This window comes from Musca domestica, unplaced genomic scaffold (assembly GCF_030504385.1).
Source record: "Musca domestica strain aabys unplaced genomic scaffold, Musca_domestica.polishedcontigs.V.1.1 143, whole genome shotgun sequence".
Lineage (NCBI taxonomy): Eukaryota > Metazoa > Arthropoda > Insecta > Diptera > Muscidae > Musca > Musca domestica.
In genome coordinates this window covers 582,394-603,386 of record NW_026712197.1, presented here as the reverse complement: position 1 = coordinate 603,386, position 20,993 = coordinate 582,394, and the positions used below count along the sequence as shown (strand labels likewise).

The window sequence follows — 20,993 nt, the reverse complement described above, 5'->3', positions numbered from 1 at the left end:
GTAACATGAAGTGGACAAGGATTGGACAAGGATGAATTGTCCCGTTAGATATATAGACGTCAATTCATCGAGAGTGTTGACTTGATTGGCAGAAACTTCTCGTGGTTTCAGAAAAAATGAACAATTTGATGAGGGGATGGGGGATGGGAAATATGGGGTAATGAAGAAAAATGAAACAAAAATTACAAAAAAATAAAAATTGTGGCCACAAGGACTTTTGTTGAGAATATGTTGTCTCTCCCTTCCCCATTTTGTCTCTATAACATCAACATATTGATTGAAATGTTTCGTTATCTGCTATTGAAATTGACAAATGCAAATGAAAATATTGCAGAACTATTGTTTTTGAAATTAAGCATAGGGATTTGTATTGATTTTCTTTTTCTAGTTTAATTTTATATACATAAATACGATTTCTATTTTTAAAACAATTGCCTTTAGTCCTTTATTTTTTGGTCTGTCATGTATGTGACCAGAAAAAAAATCCAATTAAAATCGCTGATGTTTTTTAATGTAATAAATCTGCCAATAAATATATTAATCACAGGCAATTTTTCCCGTTTTATTATAATTATTGAGTTTGTAAAATGAAATTTATTTTCCATTCCTTTTTGTTGTTTTTTTGTGGTGGATGGTTGACAGATTTTTCCCAGAAATTGCATGAAAGAAAAGCTAATGGCCTACCACACCAACATACACACTCGCATACTCTTTCTCTCAATGGTAGATGATTGACTTATTGTCTTTAATGCCACTGCCAATCAATTTGTAATTTGTATACATTAATAATTATTGAATTGCGGAAATTCCTATGTAATCCATTATCCCATCATTATGCAAAACGCTGTTCGAAATGGTTAATTTTTTTATTTGTTCTTTTGAAAACCAGCTGACGCAAGACCTGGAAATGGGAAAATTATATAACAAAGGAGGGTGATTTTATTTATTGAGTATTTTTTTGTGATCGTCAATGATGAGTAATGCAGGGGGTGGGTGTTTTTTGCACCATCAGTTATATAAATATAACATTTGCTTAATATGTTTTAAAATAGACATGAATTGGAAATTTCCTCTACTTCCAAATTGTTATGGTGTGGAGATTTACAATGGCCAATCGATATTGCTAGAAATGCGTTTTGATTAAAGTTGGGTAGAGGGGTCCTCTTAGACAAAATATGAGTTCCCACGTCGATAAGCAAAAAAGTGAGTCTCTCCCCTACTCAGTAGAAGTAATAGAACTCGGCTTAGCTTTTTTATAGATAAAGTTTCCTTTCCTACTAATACCTTTTCCACAAAGATAAAAATGTTGAAAAGTTCTGTCAAAATTCAGGCTCAACCACAATCACGATGAAAATAGATAAGGCTCAAAGGTCCTTTCCTAATAATAGCTTTACCGCAAAAGGATTAACATTTTGTAAATTTCTATTAAAATTCGAGCTCTTCTGAGTGATTCACAAATCAAAATTAATTAATCCCAGCCAAAGATGGCTGAGTCGATCAAAAATTTTTACCATGAAAAAAATTAACTTAGCAACACTATGGAACATGGACGACTCTGTCTTATTCGCTCCGGGTGAGATAAAAAAAACTGCAACAAAGTCCAACGCCATAGATTTTATTTTTTTATTATTATTATTGAATGAAAACACAAAATGTCGGAAAAAGCATCAAATTTTAGAATAAGTTTAGATTTGTTCGAATTGATCACCTTAGGCATGAATTATGGTCTTCATACGGCCAATGAAACCGTCACACTCTGCCCAACGTTGCATCAGACACAATAGTCCAAGATTTTGATGGCCATTGTGCGCTGGAAATGAAGGGAGGAACCTCATATTGTAACCATTATTGAGTGGCTCGTGCTCAGTGCGATGGTGCTGAGTCCTGTTGGAATATCCAAGGTCTGCGACCAAAGTGTTTGCCTGCCCAAGGCTTTAATACACACTGGGCATTTATTCTGATCCCATGTTCGATTAATATGAGCGGGGAGCGACCATTATGGCGGCTCAAACCATCACCATGGCCGGCGCTTGAGTTCTGATGGGCAACCGAAGGTCCACATTTTCAGCTGACCTCTTTGGCAAGTAAACATGATCATTTTTTTTTTTTTTTTTTTTTTTTTTTAAGTGTTTGTTTTCTCTTTCGAGACGAGCTTAATGATCTGAAATTTGCAGTGAAAAGGAAAGCCAGATAGACACTATCACACACTCACCACTATGCGACGCGTTTCGCCGTTACTGGTCAACGAATGTTTTTTCATCAGAGAAAACCAAATTCGGCTGTTCACTACTTTCGGCAGTTCACTTACTACCAAGCGAAGCAACTCTTTAGCTCTTTTGAGTTTATTTTCTTTCTGTTGCGGTGTAAGTTCTTGTACTTTTTGGAATTTCAATGGCTTTATCCCGAGCTCATTTTTCAATATTTACCGAATGGAATATTGCGATGTGTTCAGCTCACGAGCCATTTTTCGGTCACGCGATGTGGGTTTCGATCAAGTCGTTTTTTTAGTTTTCGAACCATTTCTGCTGATGTTGCTGTTTTCTTTTTCCACTCCCTTGACCTTCCACTTCATCTTTTTGACCTTTCCCATTTGGAAAGATTCACAATTACCTTGAAATTCACAGAATCCCGTTTTTGATAGGGTTTTTTTTTTCATTTTTTCCATTTCCATTTTTTCTTCCTTTTTGTTTCTTAACAATTTGTATGTTAGCTCCCTTCTTTCCTCGTTTCTGAAGCAATTCCTTATACATTCTTACATTAAAAATAAGATTGTAGCACGTGTTACAAACATTCTGAAACTTGGTTTGCAAACACTTGTTGGAAAAAATATTCAATGCAGAAAGTAGATTTGAAATTTCTCAAGTTTAAATGACAAAGATTTTAATTGTTTGTGATTTTATGAGACAATGAACAAGTTTTCAATTGTTATAGGCTAAAGTATTTTGCGGTTCATTGGCAGACTATGTGAAAAATTTTCTTAATTATTAGCTATATTCATAATGGGAAATATGTTTTTATATTAAAGTTCAAAAAGCGTACATTTTTTAGAAAATAATGCATTCTATTTAAATAAATTGTCAAATGTATTTTCATTGGCTATAATTAAATAAAAAGTAAATAAAAAATATTTGCTGATTTTACAATACTTTAAAAAAAAAAACATATCTTTATCACAAACCTACTACCAAACGAACCCCCATTTCAAAATTTCAACTTCGTTCGTTCACCCCAAAATCAATCTGTTCCAAATTGAGTACCATTTAGTATATTTCGTAACTTTGTACTCATTTTCAAAACTAAATCATACTGACCTTCCATCCAAACTTAATTCTCATACCAAGTTTAAAATTTTTAGCTCAATCCGTCCACATTATTCCAAATGGTACCACTTTAGAAGTTTACTACAATTGTAGAATTTTTCGTGAGCTTAAAGTTCAAATTTTCAAAAACCCATGTCCTGCCAACCAAAAACCCGGTCCTGCACTTCATCGTTGTCTCTTATTCCCAATTTAAGAATTATACGTTTGTCCAATACTGTGTATTAAATTTTTAGTACATTTTAGTACTTTTCGTACCATTTTCGTATGAATTTCCAAAGCCCCTAGCCTTATCTTATATATATCTAGATTGTAGTAAAAAAATATCCACTTATCCAAAATTTCACGCATGTGGGTCTTGAAAAATTTAGAAAAGATTTCAAAATACCACGCCCAGTGGATTTGGAAGTGCCTGATTTTTTTTTTTCAAAATTCCGCAATATAAAGGACCAGAGAAATTATTCAAAAAATTCGCGATTTTTTTTTCGAAATTCAAGATTTTGGGGCCCTGAAAAAATCCTAGAAAAAATAATTACATATTCGTGCCTAGATAATTTGTTCAAAATGACACTTTTTTGGGCCTTGAAAGTGCCTTGACCTTGAAATTGTCTAAAAAAGTACTCCAAATTCTACGACTTTGGGCTTTGAAAAATTATTTAAAACCTCATGCCTTTTTGGTCTTAATAGCGCTTAAATAAATTATTCAAAATGCCACACTTTTGCCTAGAAAAGTTTTATATATATCCACGTCTATGGGCCTTGAAAATGCCTAGAAAACTTTTTAAAAATTCCCGGATTTGGCTCATTGTTCCCTCCAAAAAATGAAAATAATGTATTCAAAATTTCACTACTTCGGGCCTTAAAAGTGTGTTTAAAACTATTCCAAATTCCACGCATTTTGGCTTAGAAAAATTAATCAAAGTTTTACGCCTTTATGCCATGTAAAAACGGAGAAAATATATTATAAATTTCCATACTTTTGGGCCTTAAAAGTTCATAAAAAATATGATTCAAAATTCCTCGACTTCGACCTCGGTCTTGGAAGAGCCGAAAAAAATATTATAAAATTCCTCGACTTTGGGCCTTGCAGAAGTTGATAAAAATACTATAAAATCTCAGGAATTTGGGTCATGTCAGTGCAAAGAAAATTTCATTCAAGCATCCGCGTTTCTGGGTTTTGAAAGTGACTTAGAAAAATTTTCAAAGTTCCGCGCCTTTGGACATTAACATACATAGACATACATACATTTAAAGTGCCACGCATTTGTCCTCCAAAAAAAGGGGAAAAAAATATTATAATTTTCCATGCTATTGGGCTTAGAAAGTCCATAGAAAAATTATTAAAAATTCCTCGACTTTGGGCCTTGGAAGATCCGAGAAAAAATTGTATAAAATTCCACGCCTTTGGACCATTTACCCTTAGAAAACCAAGAAAAAAATAATTTTTCAAGACGTTGGGCCACGAAAGAGCGTTGATTTTTTTTAAATTTCAAAATCTTAGAAAAAATTAAAAGAAAATGTTACGCCTTTGGTTTTATGAAGAGTCTAGAATAAAATCTATTTATATTACAAAAGGTAAAAATGTGAAAAAAATTATGGAAAATAATATTTAAATGTATGAAAAATATTCGAAGACTTGATTAAATCTAAATTTTCAAACATCTCTCTTTCTCACTTTAGGTTAGAAATAAGTTGCTATATTTCCATAATTTGATAATTTTTAGAAATCTTTTAAATTTAACATTTGTTTGAATTTAGATTTATCTACCCCTTTTTCTTTAGATACAGAGTTTACCTCACATAATGAATGCCAAGTTATTTTTAACAACAAAAAATATTATATTTTCAATAAGGGCACATAATATGGATATAATCTATTTATAAACAATATACATACATTCATAGTATATTCTTATATATGTTATAACAAAAGCAGAGGCAGCAGCAAAAAAAAAATCAATTCCACCTTAATGCTGCCTGCACAATAGCTCTAGCAACTGACATACGTACATATAAACGAGTTTGTCTTTGTCATATTGAAATCACAAAAAAAAAAACACACACACACAACATGCATACATAGCAGCTAAGGACATCATGTCCAAAGCAGGCCAACCAGCCAGTCAACCAACCAACCAATCACTTCTAGCATCATAGTGATGAAAGTGATGAACGGGCTAACCAAACCCCCTCCTCCCTAAATAAAAACGTTCTTAAACACACCATTTTAAACATTCATCCAACCATTCCGCCACCGCCAATCAATCCGTACAACAATGTGACGGCGTATACTTAACAACTTTCTCCAATGCCTGGCTCGATGTGTTACGTATACGGCTAACACGGCTACGTACCTCAATGCATTTGTTTGTGCGCCATCCATCCAGCCATACAACCATCCATCTATCTATCCCATTCAATGGGTGACTACGACAACTAGACTAGTGTTTAGATGTATGTGTGTGTATACACCACCATCATTCACGAACAACTTCGAAATTCGAAACGAAACGACAAACATAGAACTGGCACACGACTGAAAACGAAAGCATTTTTCAAACACCACCGCAGAGCGCTATAAATCGATTTTTAAATTCTAATGATGATGATGATGACGATGACGATGTTGACTAGAAGTTGTGGTCATCCCAGTGCGGTTTGTGGTCATAATGATGATGATGACCATCATAATTAAATTCACAAACATTTTCTATTACTCATCTTCGTTGTCGATGATGCTGCTGATGATGATGATGTTGCTGCCGATTCGCCACAGATAGAAAAAGGCCAATGTAATTTTTTTGTGTTTAGTATTGTGGTGTTATGGCGAAATGCGGTGATTCCTTGTGGCTTTTTTGTTTTGTTTACAAAACAAAACAGCTTAACACCAATAAGAGGAGGAACGAACGGGGTATTACAAAGGTAATACGAAAAAAATATTATGAAATAAAATTTATATTAAATTGATTGTTTTTTAGGGATATAAAAACTTTGAGAACAAAAATCGCTAATATGTATAGCAATACTTTTGGAAAGCTATGAAGAATTTTTTTTGGGGTTTTTAGGATATTTTTGTAATTCTAAATTCGTGGAATTTTTTTTTTTTTTTTTTTGTAATTTTTAATTTGTGTATTTTTACGAGAGTATTTTAATTCGTGGACTAAAAATTATTATATATTTTTATTTAATTTTCGAGTTTTGCCTTATTAAGGTGAATATTGTATATAGAGATTTATTTGTTTATTTATCTTTCGAGAAGAACATAGTACTATGATATATGCAGCGATCAGATTATTATCTGATTTTTTTTTTTTTTTTTTTTTTTTTTTTGAAATATTTTTCTGCATTTTTAAAATCGAGAATAAAAACAAAATTTCCTTGTAGGATAAATCGTAAATTTTTAGATATTCATTATATTCTTTTTTTTTTTTTTTTAATTTCTAAGACCTAAGCATAAAAAATGTCTGGATCATTTTCTTCTAAAAAAATTAAAGACAATATTGAAATTGTTTTTGAAGATGTAAATACGTGACTTATAAACAATAATAGATTAAAATACACATCGTAGATTAAAAAAAAACTCTTTTTTTAATTTTTGTTTCGTTTTTAATTATTTGTTTAATATATTTATATGTATAAGGTGGACATGTTTAGCAAACTCTATTATTAAAAAGGGGTAGATGAATCTAAATTCAAAAATTTGAAGAGGACAAATTAAAAAAAAAAAAAAACAACAAAAATTGGATACATTGAACTTAAAAAATAAACTTGTTTGAAGCCCAAAGGGAAAAAGAATATGTTTAATAAATCCCATTCGAATATAAAAAATACAAGATGAGATGAAAAAACTGCAACCATCTTCAGACTGCTGTCATTTCTAAGCCACTCATCCGACAGCTGTTAAAATTATTCCAGTGACAGCTCATTATATTGTCTACAAGCGTACAAAAGCATTTTGGTGAGAATTTTCCAGAAAAAAAGTTATTCGTGACGGAATTCAAGCGTGGTAGTGTGATTTCTTTGTATTTGGCTGGAAAACCAAAAGTGGCTATCGTTAGAGCACTGCAGCATTTAAATGTGAATAAATCTTTTGTGTCTTCTACCATCGCTCGTTACCGTGATACTGGTAGCATAGCACGACGTCAAGGAAGTGGACGGAAGAAAAAAGGCAACGCAAGCAGAAATAGTTCCAAAAGTAAAGAAGCGACTTGATCGAAACCCGCGTCGCAGTGGCCGAAAATGGTTCGTGAGTTGAACACATCGCAATATTCCATTCGGCAAATATTGAAAAATGAGCTCGGGGTAAAGCCATTGAAATTCCAAAAAGTGCAAGAACTTACACCGCAACAGAAAGAAAAAAAAGCTAAAAAGCTGCTTTGCTTGGCTAAAAAGTGGGGAAGTGCCGAAATTTGGTTTTCTCCGATGAGAAAACATACATTGTCCAGCAGTTGCAAACAAACAAAATTATCGTGTTTACTTGCCAAAGAGGTCAGCTGAAAATGTTTACCTTCGGTTGGCCACCAGAACTCAAGCGCCGGCCATGGTGATGGTGTGGACGCCATAACAACCGATGGTCGCTCTCCACTCGTATTGTCATCAGAATAAATGCCGAATATTATCGCGAGAATATTCTGGAGGGTGTATTAAAGTCTTGGACACGCAAAAATTTTGGCCGCAGACCTTGGACATTCCAACAGCACTCAGCACTTGCCACTCAAGAGTGGTTCAAAACGAGGTTCCTCGCTTCATATCCAGCGCACAATGGCCACCAAAATCTCCGGATATCAATCCGTTGGACTATTGTGTCAGGAGTATTTTGAAAAAAATACCAAAGTGTCGATCACCTCAAGCAAGCGCTTCGACGGGAGTGGGCCAAAATTCAGTAAAATTGAAAAAAAAAAATTAAATTATAGCGTTTTACTTTTTTGCAGTTTTTTATCTCACCCTGTACATGGGAGCTATATCCAAATCTGAACCGATTTCAATAAAATTTGGCAAATGTATGTTTGTCTTAAATTCCATTACACATTCCAAATTTCATTGAAATTAGAGGAACATAGAGTGATTTGTGCCTCAAATACATGAAATCAGACGAAAATATATATGGAAGCTATATTCAAATCTGAACCAATTTCAATATAATTTGACAAATTCTTTTTGTTAGACAAATTCCATAAAATATTCCAAATTTTATGGAAATGTGGCGTATACATCGTGTTTAATGCATCAAATACATGAAATCGGCCAAAATTATACATGAAACTGTATCCAACCAAACCTGAGCCGATTTCAATATAATTTGGCAAATTTATCTTCGTTCCAAATTCCGTTACGTCTTCCAAATGTGGAGACTGTATCTGTAATCTATCAATAGATATATGCATATAAAATCTAAATCTTTTGAGGTACCTCCCATTCTGATGAACTGGAGATAGTTCAAGGTGGAATTTCAAAAATGTATATAGCCTTTGTTACTATCAGGCGATGTTGTAGTATATTTGGACATTCTCAAAAAAATCTTTGCAGTGGGTTTCGAATCCAAAAATTACAAAAAAACAAGCATATTTTGAAGATATAAACTCTTTGGTTTTTAAATGTATTTTAAACTGATTTTTTAAATAATTTTGAATATCTTATATTTTTGGATTTTTTAAAGTATTTTAAACGCTCTGAATTATAATAATACAACATTTTTAATAATATAAAATTTTTGTTTTAATTTTTTTTTTAATTTTTAAAGGTTAATATTTTTATATTTTATAGTTCCACATTTTTTTAGCAGTAGTTGTCTTACTGTTACTTTTTTTCTTTATAAAAGCCCTTCGGCGAGACATTTACAAAATGGGTCTTTTATATATATCTCTTATGTGGTGTTAAAGCTTGCCAAAAATGTTCTCTTATTTATTATAAATTCCATCCCTATATAACACCATTTCGAACACCCTATGGTTAGCATCTACTACTTGTTGTTATTGCCTGCTTGGTTGGCCGACATAAACACTTTGCATATCGAACAATATCGACAGGCAACGAAGCACAACATCGCCCTGTATTGGCAAGCAGGCAATATATATATTTTTTTCTCCTCTGCGGATGCTGTTGCCTGTGCTCGGGCTCTATTTTGTTACATTGCGAACACTCCTTCAGTACGGTCGTATATTTCAGTGGAGAAAGTTACGGTATTTCGGAGAAACACTTTTGTTTTTGAAACGAATTTATTTTCCGTTACTCATACGGTCGTACGTTTATATCCATCATACGCCTGCTGTCGAAAAAGAAAGAAGTCTGTCAAACCGAAAACATCGTTGGTTGTCGATTGGCTGTGGGTGGGTTTTCTCAGTTCGTAGTTAATAATGACGAATATGTTGTGATTATCTCCTGCAGCTGATGAAGTGACAGTATTGTGCGTGTGTGTGAAGTGAGAGCTTTGAACACAGTTCGTACGGCCGTGTTTTGCCTCAACATTGCGGCATTAATTCATTAGTAGTGCCACAGGCTTCGTAGGTAACAGACGTGTGATATTCCCATTCATAAGGAGAACATGTTGGTTATCTGGTGAAGGCGGCATTGCTGTGTTGTCTCGTTTGTTTGTTTGTTAGTCTCTCTCGCTCTCTCTATTTTGCCATAAAAACGTAATGTTTACATTGCCAAACTTTTGCTAAATATTGCAGTCGCGTGACAACCATTGCCGATACGATTCATTCATTCATTCATGCCTGCATTGATGTGCGTGTGTGAGTGTGGTGGTTGACCAAAAGAGGAAATAAAACAAGTGGTGAAAAAGAAAAACAACAACAGTTTCCTGTTCTCTCAAAACGCAACAAAACATTGTGTGTGTGCCAATAGTAGTTGCTAGTGTTCGTGCCAGAATGCAGTGGAACACTTAAGGCGAAAATTACGCACAAATGAAAACAAACAATTGTGCATCATTACAACACAGTTGGTGTTGAGTGCGGTGCATCAGCTAGTTTTTAGTGATTGGCCGGATAGCGCATGCTGCAGTGTGTGATTTTCTAAGTCCAAAATATAATAACGTTAATTTCCATAGAAAAAGTGAAACATAAAATTATGTGAAATTTTATAAAACAAAAAAGAAAAAAAAAAATAGTCTCATAATTGAAAATCCAAGTTTGCAGAATTTTTTCCATTTGTATTTTTTGCGTGAATTTCGTTTCGATTTATTTGGCCCAATATTCCGTTTACAACATCAACTCTATTTTTGGTCTTCAATGTAAAGTGAAAAAGTCAGCAGCAAGAAAAAAAATTGAAAATTTCACAACAATCCCTTTACCATTTGTCACATGTCAGAAAGCTGTCAAAATAATTGAGTGAAAAGCTTTTTATGAAAATAGCAACGAAAACAAAAAGCAAAAAAAGAACCAAACCCGGAACGCATACGCACTGGCATCAGTTGGGTGTCTTTCGCTCGTCAAACAATTATCGTTCAATTTGTCACAGTGGCATCGTCATCATCGGCAAAAACAACAACAACAACAACAATAATCTTCAATATTGATCACTTGATTTTATTTTTGTAAATTTCCATTTTCGGCCGCCACCATCAATATCAGCTGTCAAAATGCAACGTCGCATGTCAATAACGATACGAGAATACAAATTCTTTCGTAGCTTTTCACAGAAATTCGAAAATTGGCCGAAACGCAAGGCGGAAGCATTATGGCGGAAAATGCGTGAAAGAAAAATTGCAGGTGAATATTTGGAAAAAAATCCTATTTAATTTTAATATAAATTTCTGTAGGCAAACTATTTTTTTTTAACTTCTACATGGAAATACTTAGATTTATTAAATTTAATTGTGGCCAAAGCCAGTAGCTTCAAATGCTGCAAAATTTGGGGCCATCACTAATTTTCCAAGAATTCTATTGCCAAATGACTCCACTTTCATTGTACAGGGTGAGATAAAAAATTGCATGAAAGCAAAAAATTTCAGAAATAGCATCAAATTTTAGAATAAGTTTAGATTTGTTCGAATTGGTCACCTTTGGCTCGAACTATTGCCTTCAAACGGCCAATTAAACCGTCACACGCTGCCCGAATGTTGCTCTGCGGTATTTTGGCCCATATCCGGCAAAGCGCTTGCTTGAGGTGATCGACACTTTGGTATCTTTCAGTGCCAACCATGCTTTTCAAACTACTCCAGCCGCAATAGTCGAACGGACTGGTATCCGGAGATTTTGGTGGCCATTATGCAGTGGAAATGAAGCGAGGAACCTCATTTTGTAACCCTTCTTCGGTGACGCGTGCTGAGTGCGATGGTGCTGAGTTCTGTCGGAATGTCCAAGGTCTGCAGACAAAATGTTTGCGTGCCCCAAGGCTTTAAGAAATTGGAACAATGTTCCAATTTCTCCAAGGATTTTATTATGGACTAATCAAGTATTTTTTTATTTCGTTTTTCAAATTCTTCAAAATATAGAGCTAACACTAATTTTTCAAGAATTATTTTTCCACTTTCATTGTATGGACGATATAAGTCTTTTGTATGGGAATTTGCATTTTCAGAATATTCCAAAATGAAGTTAAATCTCCGAGCTCCACATTTTACAAGATCCAGAGAAACCGGCAATTATTTCCCCTTATAATATAATTATTTTTTCCAAAACACGATCCAATATCAATGTATGGTCAGTATCACTAAATGTTTTATTGATTTCTTTTGAGTTTTTCTAAATAGAAAATTTTCCAAAAAATCTTGTTTACATTCCTTTTTTTAATAGCTGTACCCAGTGTTGATTTAGTTTTTTTTTTTTTTTTTTTTTTTATAAAAACCCAATTTTATTTGTATTCTTTGATAATGGTTTGTTTACTTAATTGGTCGGGAATTATTTATATTTCTGTGGCGATTCAAATTGATATCATTAGACGATGCTCAATTATGAAAATGATTTTATTTTTATGAAACTGAAGTAGTGAGAGATTTGCTTGGCGGGGGAGAGTGGGGATCAGTGGCACTGACTGGTCAGCCAGCATATTGGTTGTAGACTTTCTCCTCTCTGTGTGTGGTATGAAATTTTTCAAGATTGGTTGGATAAACGGTTTTTCGGATTCTTCGACATTAAATGGCTTTATAATGTTTTCCAAATGCTAACAAGTGGATTTTGAAAAGGGAAAAAATCTAATTTTAGAGGAGAAAAAACTTTTTTTCCTATTTTTTTGTTAGAAATTAAAAAATGAGCTTGGCAATCTCGGTGTCAGGTACTAAGGATCGAACATTTAAACAGAAATACAGCATGTGTTAACACAAAGATCTTGGTCAATTTGATCGGAAATATTTAAGCTTTATCACTTTTTAAACTCTAAACTACTGGAAAATTGGTTAAAATTCGATTTTTGGTCTGGTCAGATTTTTAATTTTATGAAAATTTATGTGACGACGCAATAGCGTCCCGGAATTTAATTTTATATTCTGAAATGAAAATATATACTTGGCCTTCTAGGTGTCAGTTACTAGAGATTGATAATTTGTCCAAAAATATCATCCCAGATTTTTGGGAACAAGAGTCAAGTTTGCCTGGAATTCAAATTTCATGTTCATATTTACGGCTCTTGCTCAAGAATATTGGCCTGAAAATTAACTTCAAATTCAAAATTTCAAAATTAACATGTTTCAAGAAATTCGGTTAATTCGCGACCTACATTGGGCACCAAAGCTAATGTAATGGTTTATTCATTGAATACTTCGTTTCTATCTAAGGAAAAAAGTACTAAAACATCGATCTTAAACTTGAAAATGATGTTAAACCCCACATTGGGCGCCGAAATCCAAAGTGAAACTCAGTTACTCAGTAAATTTGCGCTCGTCGTGAAATGAAAAACGTGCTGTTCAAGAATGTAATTCCTTTGAACGATAAGTAAAAAAGGTTGTGAGTCACGTTGGGCGCCAATGCTAACGTGACGGCTCGTTAAACACTATTTACTAAAACCTCTGAAAATATATAATTATATCCAACCATAAAAGGCATTCATCGTTAAGCCAAATCGTGAAAAGGTTGATTGAAGAACTTGAGGACTCACGTTGGGCGCCAAATGTGAAATTAAAATAAGTTCTTTGATAAGTGTGGGAATATTCGACGATTTTAAGTTTCAATGGAAAGGTTAATGTTCATTAAAAATTTTTCTCAAAGATAATTAATGAAGTCAAGGCCCAAGTTGGACGAGATTCCATTTAACGCTAGGAACTAAAAAAAATCCGAAAATATTGAACAATTTATTTAAAATTAACGAATACTTAGTTTTCATTGTAATGGTAAACAAAATCCTAGTGAGGCTGATTAAAAGACTTGTGCCTCACGTTGGGTCCCAAACATAAAATAAAATTTAGCTACTTATTATGTATGGCATTCTAGGTTTACAATGTTCAAAAAAAAATTTTGTTAAAAGAAAAATTTTAAAAGTTATGACCTATGAACCAAAAAAAAAAAAAAAAAAACCTTTGAAAATGTTAAACAATCTGTAACCGACGATAAAAAGGCCTATAACGGTTATCCCAAACATGAAAAGCCTATTTAAACTGCTTGTGCCCCACGTTGGTCGCCAAATGGAAAAAGAAACTGCAAAATAGGGGGAAAACCGGCGATGGATTTCCACATCTGCAATTGACTATTTAAGGAGATTGTGCCCCAAATATAAAATAAAACTGAGAAATATAGAAAAAATTAGGGATGGATTTCCACACCTTCAATTGGACAGACATATAAACCAAAAGAGATTTGTTAATTAAAATATGAAAACGAACATTTTCCCCCGGCTGTGTTTCTACAGAATTTTTTTAAACTAAAAAAAAAATAAAAATGCTGTAAGTTCGGCCGGGCCGTTCTTTGAATACTCTTCACCATTTGGAACGATTTTGGCAATTTTCAAAAATAAAAAAAAAACTGTAAAATCTTAAAAATACCAAATGTAGCCATTATATTAGACGACGTGGACCTGCATAGGCAACATTTGTCATAAACCATTACAATATTCAAATGCGAAACTTGAAGAAAAAAATTCGCTGGATAATGCAGCTAAAATCATCAAAATACCTAATATGGGGACGTACCCTTACATAGGGGCTATACGAAGACGTGGACCTGCACAGACAATTTTCTGTAATAGGCTGAATTATCCATTACGAACTTCAAACACCAAGTTTGAAACAATTCCGGTGAATAATGTCGCTAAAATCGCGAAAAATACCGAATATCGGGAGGTACCATTATATGGGGGCTATACCAAAACGTGGACCTAAATGACCCATTTTCAATACCAAAGTACCTGCAGACATAATACACATTTGAATTAAATTTTATAAACCTACTTCATTTCGTTCGGAAGCTAGAGTGATTTCCACAGACGGACGGACATCGCTAAATCGACATAGAATCTTATGCTGATCAAGAATTTATATATATTTTTTTACATTTTATAAATATATATACTTTGTGGGGTCTAAAATGTATATTTCGAGGTGTTACAAACGGAATGACAAAGTTAATATCCCCTTCATACTATTGGTGGAGGGTATAAAAAATCCAAATTATGTATTTATTGTATCCTGTGCGTTTAACGATAATTTTTCCCTGGCTGTATTCCAATGGAAACTTATTTAAACAGAAAATCTAAATCCAAATCAAACATTGATTGTATCCAAAAATTTCAACGAACATTTTCCCCCGGCTGTACTATTCCTATGGAAATTTATTTAAGCAACGAACACGAAAAAGAACAAATTCCAAATCAAACATTGATTGTATCCTGTTTTTCAACACCTCCATCTATTTCAGCAATAATTAAATTCTATGATCCGAAGACAAGTTAAAAGTTTGTTGTTCTTGTTTTTTCTTTTAATTTGTGTTTTTCTTTCACTTTTTTTTTGGATTTTGTTGCTGCTCTTCTCTGCATATCATCATTCGTAACTCATATAGATTCAGACATACCGAGAATATTATTTATCAACAAATTATTGGAATTTGTTTGGTCATTGAACATGGGGGGAATTATGGCAAAAATCATACGTGCTCCAATGGGGGTATGAAAATTATTATTGTTGTGAATTGAAGGTAAACAAAAACAAACGCACACACACACACTAGAACTGTATTGAAACTGAGAGGGAATACAGAAAAAAGAAATTAATAATTTAACAACCAACAATGCATAGAGGCTGGTCTATAAAATAATCGGTTTTGTGTGTGAGTGTGTGTATATAGGTAATTGTGTTCCTTTTGTATTAATTGTTGCAGAAAAAGGGACAATGAAAACATCAACAATCAATAAATAAATAAAAAATCCGCCCTGACTCACTAATTCAATTCATTGACTCGGGAAATAAACGAAATTCATGGTGACCACATGGAGAGAGTATTCATAAAGAGTATATATCGGTGTTTGTCTTTTTGTTGTTAATTATTTTTTTCATTGATTTATGTGGAAATCTCTTGTTGGAGCTACGATTATTTTCAGAATTGTTATGACAACGAGTCCCTAATTAATTTTCCCTAATATACAGGGTGAGATGAAAAAAGTGCAACAAATCAAACGCCATAATTTTTAATTTTTTTTTTTTAATTTTATTGAATGAATGCAAAAATGTGAATTGGTCACCTTTGGCACGAATTATGGCCTTCAAACGGCCAATTAAACCGTCACACGTTGCCCGAATGTTGCTCTGCGGTATTTTGGCCTACTCCCGGCGAAGCGCTTGCTTGAGGTGATTGACACTATGGTACTTTTTAGTACCAACCTTGCTTTCCTAAATACTTCAGACACAATAGTCCAATGGATTGGTATCCGGAGATTTTGGTGGCATTGTGCGCTGGAAATGAAGCGAGGGACTTTTTCTGCTTGCGTTGCCTTTTTTCTTCCGTCCACTTCATTGACGTCGGGCTACGCTACCAGTATCACGGTAACGAGCGATGGTACGAGACACAAAAGATTTATTCACATTTAAATGCTGGAGTGCTCTAACGATAGCCACCTGTGGTTTTCCAGCCAAATATAAAGAAATCACACTATCGCGCTTGATCACGAATCCATCACGAATAAAATTCTCACCAAAATGCTTTTGAAAGCTTGTAAACAATATAATGAGCTGTCAGTTGAATAATTTTAACAGCTGAAAGCTTAGAAGCCGTCAATCTGTCTGTTGTAATCACGCTATCTTCCGAACGACTTGAGATAGAAGGCTAAAATTTTGCACACATGTTTAGTTTTCCAGTAGGCAGGTTAAGTTCGTAAATGGGTCATGTAGGTCCACGTTTTCATATAGCCACCATATAACAGTACCTCCTGATATTCGGTATTTTGATGATTTTAGCGATACAATTCAACGAAACTGTTTCAAATTTGATATTTGAAGTTCGTAATGGATACTACAGCCTATAACAGATAATTGTCTGTCCAGGTCCACGTCTTCGTATAGCCCCCATATAACGGAACCTCCCGATATTCGATATTTTGATGATTTTACCGACATTATTCACCGGAATTGTTTCAAATTTGGTATTTGAAGTTCGTAATGGATACTACAGCCTATGACAGAAAATTGTCTGTGCAGGTTCACGTCTCCATATAGCCCCCATATAACGGTACCTCCCAATATTCGGTATTTGATGATTTTAGCGTCATTATTCACCAGAATTGTTTCAAATTACGTATTTAGAGTTCATAATGGGAACTTCAGTCTGTGACAGAAAATTGTCTATACAGGTCCAGGTCTTCGTATAGGCCCTATATATCAGTAGCTCCCTATATTCGGTATTTTGACGATTTTAGGTACAATATTCACTGAAATTGTTTGAGATGTCGTATTTGAAGTTCGTAATGGGTGCTACAGGTAATGGGTGAATATGATAATGGCTTATGACAAACAATGCCTATGTAGGTCCACGTCATATAGACCCCAATATAACGGCTATATTCGGAATTTTTAAGATTTTAACAGAATTTTTAACGGATTTTATTTTTGGAAATTTCCAAATTCGTTCCAAATGGTGGAGGGTATTCAAAGTTCGGCCCGGCCGAACTTTCTGCTTTTTAACTTGTTGTTGTTAATTTTTTTCCTTGATTTATGTGGAAATCACTTGTTGAGCAATGATTATGTTCAGAATTGTTATGACAACGAGTCTCTAATTAATTTTTACTAATATATATTGCTGATTCGCCGGGTAAAGATTATTGTATGTGGATTATTTAATTAATATTATTTTTTCATGGGAATATATTAATTGATATTGACACATGTTTATTTATTTATGTACATGACATCTATTCCAAATTGTTTTCCCCTTCTAAAAATATAAATAAAATAAATATTTTCTTTTGTTTTCCTAATCATTTTTTCCGGATAATAAATATAAGTCATGTCAACAAAAAATACACACATAACTCTTTCTTCCGACTAATTTGCATGGTCATTTTTTTCTCTTCAGAAGAAGAAAATTTATTTCATATTCATTTTGATTAATTCTTATTAACAGATTAACAAGGTGTATAACGCATAGCCTTCGCGAGAAATAAAATTAAAACAAACAGATCATGTACACGTAAGCGCGCACACACAAGAGTCCCCCTTCTCCCCTGTCATTTTATGGTGACAAAAATTCTCATGAAACAATAAAAAATTGCCATGACAATAAGAATTGCCATAAGAATTTAATTATTTTTTTAAAAGGACAGTTAAAAAACACACCCTAAAATATAGTCAGCAAAGGATATGGGTAATCACAATTTGATAAAGTAACTATTTCATTGATACGCCTTTTTGGCTAAACGAATTTATTTAGTTTCCTTACAAAAAAACATAAAAACGAAAATAAAAAAATTTCACACCCCAATGAAACAACAATAACAATTAAATCAAAACACAAAAAAAGAAAAAATTAAAAATATATATATATATAAAAACGCCAAATAAAAATTATATCACCCAAATGGAAAATTATCAGACATTTGGCGGACAGCTATGTGGACGGTTATGGCAGTGAAATGCGTGAGAAATGAAAATACGACAACGCCATCAAAATCACAGCCACAGCAACAACAACAACGCAAACACGGTGACAACATTTTTTTCAATGGCAGACAGACAGACTCCTACAACATTCCGGAAATGTTATTATTTCGCACATTTTAAATTTTTGTGTGTGTGTGTTGTTTTTGTTCAAAATGCATATCACCATTTTTGTGATTATCGTAGATCAGTAAACATCACAGAGGAAATTTTTTTTTTGGCTAAAAAATAAAACATATGTTTTGAAAATTTTGGAGAGAAATAAAAAAAAAACATTTATGTTTTTTACCCAATTTGTAAAAAACATAACAATGTGATGTTATAATTTTAGAATTTAATTTGAAGATTTTTATTTGGTGGGAAATGAGATTAGGATTTGAAACGGATATGGGCGTAAATTTTTTCAAAAAAAAATGTTAAATAAAAAAATAAATAGGAAATGAAAGTGTTAGGAGATGATATTGGCGTTCACAAAAAAAAAAAAAAAAACAAGTAAAACAGCTGTAAGTTCGGCAGGGCCGAGCTTTGTATACCCTCCACCATAGGGAAAGATTTTTGCAATTTTCAAAAAAAAAAAAAAAAAAATCAGTTAAAAATTCTGTTAAAATCTTAAAAATTCGGGTTTATACGACGACGTGGACCTGCATAGGCAACTTTTGTCACAAGTCCTTACAATATTCAAATGCAAAACTTAAAAAAAAAACAAATATAAAAGCTGTAAGTTCGGCCGGGCCGATCTATGAATATCCTCCATCATTTGGAACGAATTTGGCAATTTTCAAAATAATAAAATCAGTTAAAAATTCTGTTAAAATCGCAAAAAATTCCGAAAGTAGCCGTTATATTAGGGTCTAGACGATGACGTAGACCTACACAGGCAAGTTTTCTCATAAGCTTCAAATACGACATCTCAAACAATTTCGGTGGGTATTGCACCTAAACTCGTCAAAATACCGAATATAGAGAGGTACTGATATGTGGGGCCTATACGAAGACCTGGACCTGTATAAACAATTTTCTGTCACAGACTGTAGTTCCCATTACGAACTCTAAATAGGTAATTTGAAACAATTCCGGTGAATGATGACGCTAAAATCATCAAAACACCAAATTTTGGGAGGTACCGTTATATGGGGGCTATACGAAGGCGTGTACCTGCACGGACAATTTTCTGTCACAGGCTGTAGTATTCATTACGAACTTCAAACACCAAATTGGAAACAATTCCGGTAAATAATGTCGACAAGATCATCAATGTACCGAATATCGGAAGGTACCGTTATATGGGGGCTATACGAAGACGTGGACCTGGACAGACAATTTTCTGTCTTAGGCTGTACTATCCATTACGAACTTTAAATAGCAAAATTGAAACAGTTCCAGCGAATAATGTCGCTAAAATTATGAAAATACCGAATATCGGGAGGTACCATTATATGGGGGCTATACCAAAACGTGTACCTACATGACCTATTTTCAGTAACAAAAGTCCTGCAGACATAATACACATTTGAGTAAAATTTTATCAACCTACTTCATTTCGTTCGGAAGCTAGAGGGATTTCTACAGACGGACGAATATCGCTAAATCGACATAGAATTTTATGCCGATCAAAAATATATATACTTTGTGGGGTATAAAATGTATATTTCGAGGTCTTACAAACGGAATGGCAAACTTAATATACCCTCCATACTATGGTGTAGGGTATAAAAATAAAAAAAGTCGTTACAGGCAATCTTTAAACTATCCTTTCAGAAAGTACAATTTTAACTTTTAACATTTTTTAGTTTTATTCAAAACATTTTCATTTTTATTTCCAGAATTTTGTTTTTTTATTCAAATTATTTTAATTTTTTTACCAAACTGAAAAACTCCTTGTACTATACAGATGTTATTTATATAACTAATTTTGGTTTTTATTTATTTATTATTATTTTTTTTTAATAAAGTAGGCCAACTCATTTTTTTCATAGATCGGTCAATATCACCAAATATGACCCACTTTGCAGAAATCAGCCCATTTGTAATGACCGCAAAATTTGTGTCTTTGGGCCAAACACATATATCATATTCATATGATACATATGTATATACGTGATTCATATACGAAAAATAATTTCATTTTTATAGAGCAAAGAACAATGACTGAAATTGAATCATTAATATTGTATTTAATTTCTTCCTTGTGGCCGTATCATCGGCAACAGCCACTTTATAAGCAATTTGTTTTGTTCATTCATGGATTCGTAATCCACAAAAAAACAAAAAAGAAAAAAAAACAATGATTGGAAAAAAATCTTCCTGTTTATAGTCTATATATATTTTATTTTATTTTTCGACACAGGCATTAACGTTGTGGTTTAGTGTGCCTACGTGGATACATTGTTTTTGTGAAAGGAAAGGCAAAAGTCACTTTAATAGAGGAATGTTCTTATTTGTCAGATAAAAGGAGGGAAATTAGGTGAGGGTTTAGATTTTCACAACTTTTCCGAAAGAACCTTTTGAATGCAAAATATAAATTTAAACATATAAAAAAGAGTAAAAAAATGAGTGACTGACTGATTTATGATTAATCAACCCCAGAGTTTCAGTGAGGTGAGATAAGGCTGGGTTTTTGGAAATGCTATGGCTAGGTACTAAGAGGTACTGGTATTTTGTGAACG

The 20,993-nt window shown here is 33.3% G+C and overlaps 1 protein-coding gene across 3 annotated transcripts in view; it reads left to right on the top strand.

Moving 5' to 3' along the window:
• Positions 1-20,993, top strand: part of LOC101898609 (stAR-related lipid transfer protein 13) — a 277,625-nt gene that overhangs the window by 214,035 nt on the left and 42,597 nt on the right. Inside the window, exon 1 of one of the 3 annotated variants that reach the window (XM_059119356.1) lies at positions 10,512-11,026. The exons of the other annotated variants lie outside the window; for them this stretch is intronic. Within the exon in view, the coding sequence (XP_058975339.1) occupies positions 10,897-11,026 (130 nt within the window). The 5' untranslated portion in view covers positions 10,512-10,896. Of the gene's footprint in view, positions 1-10,511; positions 11,027-20,993 lie in introns of those variants that run through there. 3 annotated transcript variants of the gene reach the window in all.